This window comes from Phoca vitulina, unplaced genomic scaffold (genome assembly GCF_004348235.1).
Source record: "Phoca vitulina isolate PV1807 unplaced genomic scaffold, GSC_HSeal_1.0 scaffold23, whole genome shotgun sequence".
Lineage (NCBI taxonomy): Eukaryota > Metazoa > Chordata > Mammalia > Carnivora > Phocidae > Phoca > Phoca vitulina.
Window position 1 is genome coordinate 18,539,340 of NW_022589726.1, and position 11,890 is coordinate 18,551,229.

Sequence of the window (11,890 nt, forward strand, 5' to 3'; positions counted from 1 at the left end):
TGGAGTGGGAGTGCTTGGGTTCAAATCTCCACACCAGCACTTTCATCTGTGTGTTCTTGAACAAGTTACTTGATCTCTCCAAGTCTCCTTTTCCCCACTTGTAAAATGAGTGCAATTATAAGAATGTCTTCCTTATCATGTTGATTTTTAGATTGAGACTCTCCATGTTTTAGACCTAGCACCGTGCATGGCCCACTGAAAAAGCACTCCATAAGAGGTTAACTATTATTACGATGCCCATTATTATTCTTTTGTCCTCGGCCTGAATAGAATCTCAAGAGGCCATTTCACTGGTTCTTCTGCTTCCTTCAAGCCAGTGGTTCCCAAACTTGTCTGCCCGTTAAAACCCTCTGGGACCTTTAAAAAATTCCAGAGCCCACACTACACTCCAGACCGGTGAAATCCCGGTCTGGGGTGAGGGAAGCTGGACGAGACACAGGCACCAGCGGTCGCTGAAGCTCTCCAGGGGATCCCGACATGTAGTAAGTTTAGCAAGCACTGCTCTTTGTCGTCCAACCGGTTGAGGGGTTTCCTTTAGGGATAGCAATTTGTCCCAGAATCCTCATCCAGCATTGACTATTGATCTGAGGTCAAGTCTCTCCTTTGAGACCAGTAAAAATCTCTCATGCTTCACCTTGACCCGATTTTCTCTTACTTTGAGGGAGTAGAGAATAGCCGTCACCCTATAGCAAAGGCTCAGGGAGTAGTACGTGCTGGGTCCCCCACCCCCAGGCCTTCGCAGGAGTGACAGCAGTCCACTGGGCGTCATCCAGCTGACAGGAGATAGACCGGGGTGTTGACATTGGATGCTGGTAGTTGGTCACAGCCAGAGACCCAAGAAGCTTTCTAAATTCTGTCTGGGACTGCCTCTCTTACCATAATTTAGCAATTCCCCATATTCACCGTAAGGGTAAATATAAACCTTGGTGAACTTCCTATTTATTTAGTTGGCAGGAGAGATGTGTGAAGGGGTTAATGATGTGCATTCTTCATGGCAGGGGTTGAAAGTGAGTGGCAAAAGAGAGCACTGTAGCAGGTGAGCGAGGGGTGGGCTCACATGCTCTGGGGTGTTCAGGGAAGGCTGCATGAGGAACCCCCCTTGGATGACTCTTTGGAATTTCCAACGTGCTCTTCCATGTTTGATGTCAGCTACTCATTATAATCACCCTGTGAATCTGGCATTATTATCCTTTTTTTATAGCCCAGGAAAGTGAGGTTCAAGGAGGTAAGAGTTTGTCCAAGCCACGGGGCCAGGAAGGGTGGAGCCAGGATTTGAAGCTGAAGCCAAGGATCTTTTCCCCACACCACTGCTGCTTCCTGCCTGGGACCTACCATCCCTTCTCCATATACCCTCTGCTTTCTCTGCCTCTTCTCTCTGCCTCTACCTGACTCAGAATCCTTGCCTTCAGGTACCTCCCTTACACGACCCATCCTAATTCCTACCTCCACTTCCCTTTCCTTCCTCTGGCTCTGCTGGTTTTCTCCTTATGTCTCCTAAGCCTGGGAGCTGAGCCTTGGCTTCCCTCTCCTACCAAGAGCTCCCCAAAGGGGTTAGGGTCAGGACGAGGGCTGTGTAGATCTAGATCTGAGATGCCCAGACCAGGGTGGCAACTGTCCTGACTTGCCTGGGACTATCCTGGTTTATGCACTGAAAGTCCAGGCAAAGTGGGACCCTTGGTCATCTTACCAGGTTCCGAGAGTAACTATATCTATGCTTGTTTAGTGTATTATAGTGTTCTGTGCTTTTTTCACATGCCTTATAGCTTTGAGAAGTTTCTTTGAGAAATAGCTGCTCTGATTCCTTTAAATATCTGAGGCTCTGGCGTAAGTGACTTGCCTAAGATCACAGGGTAGTAGAAGCAGGGCTGGGAGCTGAAACCAGTCTTTGTGACTGTAAATTTCAGGCTCACTCTCTGTCTCCCACAGTGTCTCCTGGAGATGGTCCACTAAAGCAGTTACTGAGCAGATAAGGTGTGGATGCTTGAAGCTGCCCACAGAGCCCCTCCCAGCCTAGGGTGCTTTCTCCTCACTGTGGCTCCCCGACACCTCTCTTGTTCTTTCCCACCACCCGCCTTTCCCACCTCTGTAGCTGTTGGCAGCTGTGGTTTCAGTTTCAACTTTTGCAAAAATATTTACTTATTGCATAAATACAAAGGAAAAGGACGTTTAAAATATTAGAAAAAAAACCCTTCTACAATTCTTAATAAGTTGATGTACTTTTTTTGGTTACTTTTTAAGCCTGCCTTCTGTGCATTCTTAATTTTTATGAATTCATAGCGCAGACACCCTCATGTATTTAGCTTTCTTCATTTAATGTTGTATCATAAGCATTTTCAACAATGCTCCTACTCAGTCTCCTTGCAGATAATTTTAAATGATTGTATCCGAATGGGCAAGCAATCTGGACATTTAAGATTATTTATTATTATTTATTATGGTTTTATTATTATTGTTTTTATTAAGTTTTGGGTGAAAGCCACCATCCATTTGAGTCCAGAGGGAAAACACACATTTTTGTTGGCTGACGCTGATGCTCAATGAATGAGCTTCATTCCATGCTTGTTGGCAGTGCTTTCCAGAATGTGGGCCCATACACCGGTGCTCCATGGGCACTTTGTTGCAGCTTTGAGAAGAGATAAATATAGAATTTGAGAATAACTATTTGGAAAATTAATTTTTTCCCATTTAACAATAGAACAATTTTATGTCTATTGAATTTAAAAATAAAAATTGGGGCCCATATATTGTATATCTTAAAAAAATCTCCTCTTATGGGAAACTTTTAAAATTTTATTTTACAAAAGCATTGGTCTAAAATACATTGGAAATAAAAAAAGATTTCATGATAGTTTGTCTTTTGGTCTAGAAGACCATGTTCAGTCCTGGTAGATGCTCAATGCATCTGCAACCACAGATCTTCAGCGCTATAGGACCTCATCTGCTTTGTAGGGGAGGAGCCTGAGGCACATAGAGCAACACATGATGCACCCAGCAAAATGTGAACAGTCTTGGGCAGACTCTCCTGGCTTTCACTTGCACTCAATGACTATAATACCCTGTTTTAATGTGATTAAAATTTGGGATGTTCATCGTGGTGATAAATGACAACAGGGAGCAGAAGCAGGGGGAGGGGAGGTCAGAACAAAGCTTTCATCTGATCAGGGTAATGCTATGGCAGCAGATGTCTCCACCCCTGTCCCAGCTGTGATCACAAGTCAGCTAGACAACCCCTAGCTTTGCCCCAGATCTCCTGGTCACACCCCAAGACAAACAATTCAGTGGTGGAGTTTCTTAGGAAGGTATCAGCTAATGATTTGGGGGAATCTGTATAGGAGTTTCCAGCAACTCGGTCCTGAGAGATTATTGCATCGTGAACTCTAAATGGCAAGAGATGAATGATAAATGATCAAGTTGGGGAAGTTTATCTACAGTACAATTTCTGCAACTCATAGGTGTGAGGTTTTAAACAGATGTTGCTGGCAGGCAAACTAAACATAAATATTCCCCTCCCAGAATTTGGAAGGTGCCCAGCCCAGCAAATGCATGTATATATAGGGACTAAGCCAGATCTCTTGTTAAAGGAGTCAGAGCTTTTTCCCTCCTGGGTCTCTGCCTCCTTCCAGCTGGGACTTTTCTTTTGGCTACTTCTCTGGATGTTCTAGTAACCATGAGCCGCCAATTTAGCTCTCAGTCAGCATTTAGCTCCAGGAGCAGGCAGTTTTACAGCACTGGTTCTTCTGCAGGCTCTGGTGGGGGGAGTCGAGCTGTGGGGTCTGTATGTCAGGTCCGAGGCAGGTGTGGTGGTGGTGGTGGTGGTGGTGGTGGGTATGGAAGCCATGCCAGGGGGTTTGGTTCTAGGAGCCTCTACAATCTGGGAGGCAGTAAAAGCATCTCCATTAGCTTAGTGGGGAGAAGTGCCAGTGGTTTCTGCCAGGGTGGGGGAGCAGGAGGGAGATTTGGAGGAAGGGGCAGAAGTTTTGGGGGAGGTGGTTTTGGAGGTGGTGGCTTTGGGGGTGGTGGCTTTGGAGGTGGTGGCTATGGAGGAGGTGGTTTGGGGGGTAGCAATTTTGGGCTTGGGGGCTTTGGTCCTTCCTGTCCCCCAGGGGGCATCCAAGAGGTGACTATTAACCAGAACCTACTTCAGCCACTTCACTTGGAGGTGGACCCTGAAATTCAGAGAGTCAAGACCCAGGAGCGGGAGCAGATTATGGTCCTCAACAACAAGTTTGCCTCCTTCATTGACAAGGTGAGTACCTCAAGGGCAGGTGAGTCTCTGGCCCCTGATCAAATAACTGAGAGGGCCTTGCGCCCTGCCACCTCTTACCACCTTGTACTATCTCAGTTTGGCGGTAACAATCACTTCCAGAAGTATATGTTCTGGGACCTTAAGAAAGCATTTACCTCATTAGGCCTCAATTTGACTTATTGAGGGGATTTATTTTTATCTTTTCTTTTTGGCAGGAAAGCAGGTAAGAAGTGTGAAAATACCCCACAGAAAAAATACATGGTGTAGTGACTTCATTCTCATTCATCATTATTCACTTTCCATATACCCACTCATCCATCCATCTATCCACCCACCCACCCATCCATCCATCCATCCACACAGCCATCCCACAAACATTTACTAAACATCTACTATATGTCGGATACAGTGCCAGGTACTACAGAGAGACTAGAACACAGGTCCTGTCTTCAAGGAGCCATGACATAGCCTAGGTGAATGCTCTGAGGTTATCACTGGGGGCTAAAGTGAAAAGCAGACTAAGTAGGATTCTATCAGTGTTCCTTGTTTTAGTTCATCCAAGGCCAAGAATGGGCCAGATGGAGCCATTGTAGCCCCTCTCCTTAGTTCCCTAATTAAACCTCAGATTAGGGCTGGTCCAGACCCAGATCAGCAAGCAGAGGCTGGTAGAGGTCTATGGTAAAGACCTTCCTCCAGCATTTCCTTTCGTCCAGAGGTAGAGGCACAGTAGCCCCTGTAAGCTCCCCAGCAAGTTCTTTGTTCTTGGGGATATGGTGAGAAGCACCCTGGGGCACAGAGGCCCAAGGATGCTCAGTGACTTCCCCTCAGTCCCATAGGAATTCGGTGTTGAGGCCAGAGCTTGACCTATGGTCTGACTGCAGATTAACCATGGCTAAAGTCAACCACTGGGCTGTATATATAGTCTCTGATATCTGGGTAGATGTTGGGAAAGGACAGAGTGTGTGAGCTAGGGGAAGTGGGGTAAGAGTGTTGAGGCCCAAAGATAGCCAAACAGGAGTTCAACAGAACAAAGTGCTTCTGGCTACTTCTGATCACCTTGGATGGGAAATTTGACTGAACATCATCATACCTCAGGCAAGGGCAGGGACTTGGAGAGCTTGACTGGAGTAAGGAGGTGACACCACTGGAGGTCAAGACTAAGCTAAAGGAGAAGACAGGAGAAGAGGGGGCTGGAGGTCAGTGCAATGGCCATGGGCTACTGGTAACTGATCTCCTGGGACTCATTTGATTGTGGTTCCCACCATTAATATAGGACATTTGTTGCATTTTATGGTGTGGGGCTATGGGCAGAGGCCAAGTTGCAGGAAACTGTGGCAACCTGTCCTTCCCTAAGGCTTGTCATGACCAAGAGGAAAGAGCCCCCAGGACTCTGGCCTGGCTGGAAGGGAGAAGGCTTCTACTGCAGTGGATTCTGACTCTAGTTTCTGATCTGGTCTTTCTGCTTTCACCCTTAACCTCATATAGTCCATCCTCAGAGCCACACGAGAGGCATTCTTTAAAAACATTGCATCACTTCTCTTTTTGAATCCCCCATTGGCTGTTCGTCTCATTTGGAATAAACGCCAAGATCCTATAAGGCCCTGTGTGATCTGGCCTCCACCCCGCAGCTACTGCTCACCCCTGGCTTGCATTTGTGAGAATTAGGCAACATTGCTACCACTGGGTGGAACATCTCTCAAGCTGCACAGTTTAGTGAACAGAGTGAGGGCAGGAGTTTAGCTCCCCAGGGTACAAACTCGTTGTCTGCAGTGACCCTACAGTCCCTCCGTGCTCCTCTCCTGTTTCTCTCTTGCTCACTAGGACACTATTGCATGCTTGCATCCTCCAGCACCCCACGCCTGCCTCAGGGCCTTTGCTCCTGCCATTCCCTCTGCTTTGAATGCCTCCTCCCCAAGAGTGGTCTGGCTTGCTCCCTCATCTCCTTCAGGTCTTTTCTCAGATGCCACTATCTTAGCGGGGTCTTCCCTGATCTCCCTTTTCAAAATAGCACCCCCACACCAGCAGCCCTGTCCACCATCCCTGCGTTACTTTTCTCCATTGTCCCTAAGACCATATGACACACTAGATATTTCACATGCCTCCGGGTGCAGACTATCCAGGCCACTCACCACCTGGCATAGAGGATTCAAGCTCAGCTGAACAAAGCCAGGCCGGTGTCCCCATGGGAAGAGATGGACCCCATCCCTTTCCTTCCTGAGGTCCCTTTTCCTTGTCGTTGGTTCTACAAAAGCCTTTGTGTCCATTTCTACTCTCTGAGTGTCCAAGCCTGACACCTAAAGGGCTGATTTGATTTGTCGTTCAACATGTATTTATTGAGTAATTATCATGTGCCAGACTATTCTGGGTGTGGGAGATTCAATTATAAACAGGGGGACGTCACTTTAGTTGAGATCAAAAGGGTAAATAGGGCATAGCCAAGCAAAGAGCTGGGGAGATCTGGGCTGCCGGAGGCAGCAGGAGGTCCCTGGGCCTGGAGTGTCATAAGCAAGAGGGTCACGACAAGCCAAGAGGGATGTGCTTTTCCCAGCAAGAAAGTGAGCTCAGTATGATGCTAAGTTTCATCTGTGCTGATGGGACAGAGCCCGGGAGTGTTTTGGGGAGCCTGGGAAAAATCACAACGGCTTTCAGTGATTTTTCTAGAGATTAAATCTTACTAAAATTGCCTGGCGCTCCCTGCAGCCAGTCTCTGCCTTTGCAGTTTGGGTGGCCTGATGAGAACCCCGGGTTCTTTTGCTGATGTGCTCCGAGGTATTGTGTGCAGGGGGAGCAAGTGCTCTGGCTCATCTGCCTCTCATTGTTTATTTGATGTGGAAATTCTATTGTGGGCGCATGAGATTTGTTCCCTTCAGTTCCCACAATACTGAGCACAGGGCTGAGACCCCTGTTTGATTTGTCCACCTTCTGGCAGTGCCCCTAGAGCAAAACGAGGCCAGGTGGCAGGAATTTCCCATGGCGGGGGGGGGGGGGGGGGGGTTCAAACTGAGACAACCTGTGAGATCTGCTTGCCTTAGCTCTTGCTTTGATGAAGCTAACACAAATGAGCCATGGGGAATAGCATTCACTGTGCACGTCTCCTAGCCTAGAGTCAGAATCCAAAGGGAGTTAACAAGGGCTGGCCCCTCAGAAGGGCAGTCCTAAGGGCCGGGGGTTTGGGGCATCCTCCTTGGTGCCCCATTGTAGGGGAGTGTCTTCAGGGTTCTGTTTTGACTGCACAAAGCAGTGGGTTTGTCCTCATACACAACTCCCAGGAGGATCCTGGAGTGTGCGTGTGTGTGCTGTGTGTGTGTGCACGTGTGTGTGTGTCCGCACCTAAGCAAAGCATAGAGGCATCCCTTATCTTCGCCAAAGGCATGGGAAGGGAGGCTCCATCTAAGGGCAACCTGCAGAGGTAAGGTGAGGGTTGATCATGACCATGAGGAGCACAATCCATGTACTTGGTCAGCACAGCCAGTCAGCTCTCTGGACCCTGTACCTGACCTTTGTGCCCAGTTTCTGGAAAAGAGATAGTAAGAATATAGGAGGATGTCCACTCTCCATTTTCTGCATCAATGAAAGTTAATGAAGGGAATAGCAACATCAGTATTTCCCAAACACTAGACACCCCCAAAGTCCTTACTTTGGGGCATGGGCATACATTACACAACATTTTTAAAAAGTGGGAACAGGTGCTTGGGTGGCTCAGTCAGTTAAGCATCTGACTTCAGCTCAAGTCATGATCTCAGGGTCCTGGGATTGAGTCTCATATCGGGCTTCCAGCTCAGCGAGGAGTCTGCTTCCCCACTCCCTCTGCCCCTCCCCCTGCTCGTGCTCTCTGCCTCTCTCTCAAATGAGTAAATAAAACCTTTTAAAAAAATAAAAAGTGGGAGCATTTATTTTTTTTTAAATTCTGAGTTAACATTTAAGTGAGGTGACCTTCCTGAAACATACTGGCAGACAGCAGAGGTGGTGGGGTCTGCAGGATGGGGGCACCCAGGCTGGTTTGTTCAGAAATCAGTATAATCTTCTAAGTCAAATTGTTTCTTCTCTCTTATTGTCTCCTCTCCTCAATCACAGAAAGCATTTCAGCCACAAAGAGAAATGAGCCTTGGAGATGTTAGTGTTTCAGATGCTCTGTATCACCGTTGCTGTACGTTGGCACGGAGTGTGGAGTGTGGGAGTGACAGCTCTGTGGTATACGTGGCTATAGCTGAAGGGAAGAAGGCACTCCAGTGGAGGTGATTTGCCTTCAAAACCAGAGTTAGCTTAGTAACTTAGTGTTAATTTTAGGCAAGTTGACCTTACAGCCCTTGGTCAACCATCAGAAACCACATTGTGTTCTGTGTGTCCTGGTCCCACAGTTAGGGAAGCTCTCAGATCCCAAGAGGGGCCACCTTGATTCTCTGAGGTCCAGATATGCTGTGTGGTTGCCAGTCTTCCTACCTGTGGGGGATGCTTCTTGGACCCACAGCCTGGGGTGAACTTGGAAGTCTCTTGCTCCTAGGTGCGATTCCTGGAGCAGCAGAATCAGGTGCTACAAACAAAGTGGGAGCTGCTACAGCAAGTAAACACCTCTACTCGGACGAATAACCTGGAGCCCATCTTGGAGAACTACATCAGTGAGCTGCGGAGGCAGGTGGATTTTCTCAGTGCTGAGCAGATGCGCCAGAACACAGAAGTTAGGAACGTGCAGGATGTCATGGAGGACTACAAGAACAAGTGAGAGCCCAGGCAGGGTAAAGGGGTCAGAGGGAAGCATGGCAGGGAACTGATTCAGGGGCAAGACATTCTGCTTTAGTGTTAATATGTGAAGGGTGGACCAGGGTCCCCAGATGCAGCCACTCGGCTCTGTACCACACAACGGCAGAGGGCACCATCTTGCATATGGCAGCTCTGGTAGGATGATGGTACCAGTCAGCTCTCAAATGTATTGGGTGGGGAAGGGCAGACTATCCTCAGGGTGCTGGACCCAGATGAGCCAAGTTCCAGTGGGTTTTGCCACTTTCTAGCTGCTTGCAAGTCTGTCTTTCTAAGCCTTTAGTTTTCACCTTAGTAAAGTGGGGATGGTAAGCACCCTCCCTGTTGGGTTGCTGTGACAGGTAGATCTGGGCTCTCAGGCTTCGGTGTGCAGCAGGCTGGTTGAGTAGGCCTGGAATGCGACCAGAGTGTTTGCATTTCTAGTATGCTTCCACGTGATGCTGGTGGACTGGGGAGCACACTTTGAGCACCACTTGTTTAGATGACATTATGCTTAATAAGTTCCCAGACTGTGCCCGCATATACTAAGCAGTAGCTATTATTAATCATAATGGTCGGGACTTGTCGAATTCCAGATCATCTGCTCCAGCCCCGTGCAGGCAACTGAGAGGCTTCTCCCTCCCCATGCTAGGGGTGCAGGGTGCTACTCTTGACATCACCCTGACACACCAATCAGAGAGTCAAGAGTGTGTGACTCAAAAAGGGAAAGATGAAATTCACACTGAAGGTGTTGGGGGGCAACATTGTAGGTGACATTTTTTTCTCTTTAAAACAATTTAGTAAAAGCGGCTATTTATGTCCTCAGCTGCAAAAAATGGCTATCCTCTGGTAGGGGATAGCCAAAGTCTAACACTAAAAATTTGGGACATTCCAAGCCGCTTGCTGTGAGGAGGAATCTCAAGGAGCCAAGGTCAGCCTCAGCAGCCTGTCTGTGTTTCTCACCTCCTCCCACAGATACGAGGAAGAGATCAACCGGAGGGCCAACACTGAAAATGACTTTGTCGTCCTGAAGAAGGTGAAGGATGGGGGAGGTCCCAGGGGGACTGTGGGTCCAGGGGACTGAGCAGAGTGAGGAACTCCTGTGGGATGCCGTGTGACCAAGGGGTGGACATGTGACTGCTGGGGGCAGCTTGTTGAGGGTGTGGCCTGAAGGCTGGGCCCCTGCACTGAAGGGGTTAAGTCTGAAAGTGATGTCGATAGGAATCTTGAGGCTTCCTTGAGTGCTTACCTCTCCACAGTCCTGAATGTGAAGTTCAATCAACTGACACCTGTTGAGTGTCAGTTATATGCAGCCTTGAGACCTGGGGAGGGACCTGGGGTGCTTTGTGTGACTGACTGGGATGAGGGCCTTGGTGTCACATTTCTTCCTGGTCAGGAAAGCCAGAGTTTTTGCAGGTCCCTCACCTGAGTGAGGTGAGGAAATTTGCAGGCAAGGAAATAAACCCAGAGAGGTTTTGCCACTTGCCTGGGTCACCCAGTGAGCTGGTGGCAGGCAACACTTGGACAATAAAGTCAGAATATTTTTGCTTGCCGTTCAGGATGTGGATGCTGCTTACATGAGCAGGGTAGACCTGGAGTCCAAGGTGAATGTTCTGTTTGGAGAGATCAGTTTCCTGAAGTATTTATTTGAGATGGTGAGTTCAATCCTCATGAGAAACCCTTCTCTTTCCTCATATGTCACAAAGGGTATGGGCTGTTGGAGGGGGAGGCATGAAACCCAGCATGACCCACTAGGGACTCCTCTCCCCAGTCACCTCAACTCTGGGACTGGAGTCAGCCTCCCAACCCCCAGTGCTCAGATTCCTGGGTGCAGGTGCTGGAGATGGGAGGCAGGGAGTGTCCTGAGGGAGAAGATGGAGCAGCTCTTGATTCTATCTGGAAATGAGGTTAATATCTAGGACATACAGGGACAAAACTGACCAGAAATCTTCACCAGTGCTGGGAATCCAATAGGGCTATTGGGGAATTCTGTAGGAGAGGACAGTGTGGATCCTAAAGGGACGAAGCCTACAGTGGTGATGGATAATATCCTTCTACCACCCCTGGCCCTACTGTTGCTCATGTCTACTTTGGGCCAGATGCTGTGCAAGGAGCTTTGCCCGTCTTGGTCTCCATTCCACTGATGAGAGAGCTGAGGCACTGAGAGACTCAATCACTAGTTCAGTCACTCATCTAGTCGGTGGTAGAGCCCAGGCTCAAAAGTGAGGGAATGGCTGCGCAAAGAGAGTCCTTTCTACGGCTCTGAGAGCTCATGTATTTCTCAAGGAGCAAGTCTGCCTGTCAGAGGGCCCAAGATGGCAGCCAAACCAAGTAAGGTGGGGAGAGAGGGCACAGGAGAGGCATGATGGGCAGGTGGTGCCTACAGGAGCTCTGAATTCACGCTCCTTTCTTCTCCCCAGAAGCTAGGTCTGGGGGCCTTTACCTTTAGTTAAGACACCTCTTGGGGTGCAACAACTATTCAAAGAACTTTCCTCAAGACTCGCATCTGGCCCAGGCTTCTGGTTTCCCCAAAGAGCCTTGAGGGGACAGTAGAGGGAAACTGAGGCCCCAGGAGGAGAGTGGAAGGAGTCAGCCTGTGGTCTATGCCTTGCAGGAGCTGTCCCAGATGCAAACCCACATCAGCAACACCAATGTCATCTTGTCTATGGACAATAACCGCTTCCTGGACCTGGACAGCATCATCGATGCGGTGAGGACCCAGTATGAGCTGATCGCACAGAAGAGCAAGGATGAGGCCGAGGCGCTGTACCAGACCAAGGTGGGCACTGCTGCCCTTCCACCCAGACTTGGTACCCCAAACCAGACATAGCCTCAGAATTTCTATCGTCTTTCTCTTATTTTGGAAGTTATATATATATATATATATATATATATATATATATATATATA

At 48.5% G+C, this 11,890-nt stretch overlaps 1 protein-coding gene across 1 annotated transcript in view; it reads left to right on the forward strand.

The window, feature by feature from the left end:
• The first annotated feature begins 3,667 nt into the window (after positions 1–3,667).
• The window catches only part of KRT77 (keratin 77), an 11,431-nt gene continuing 3,208 nt past the window's right edge, over positions 3,668–11,890 (forward strand). The window contains exons 1-5 of the mRNA XM_032420851.1: positions 3,668–4,246; positions 8,748–8,962; positions 9,956–10,016; positions 10,540–10,635; positions 11,595–11,759. Of these exons, the coding sequence (XP_032276742.1) occupies positions 3,668–4,246; positions 8,748–8,962; positions 9,956–10,016; positions 10,540–10,635; positions 11,595–11,759 (1,116 nt within the window). The remainder of the gene's footprint in view (positions 4,247–8,747; positions 8,963–9,955; positions 10,017–10,539; positions 10,636–11,594; positions 11,760–11,890) is intronic.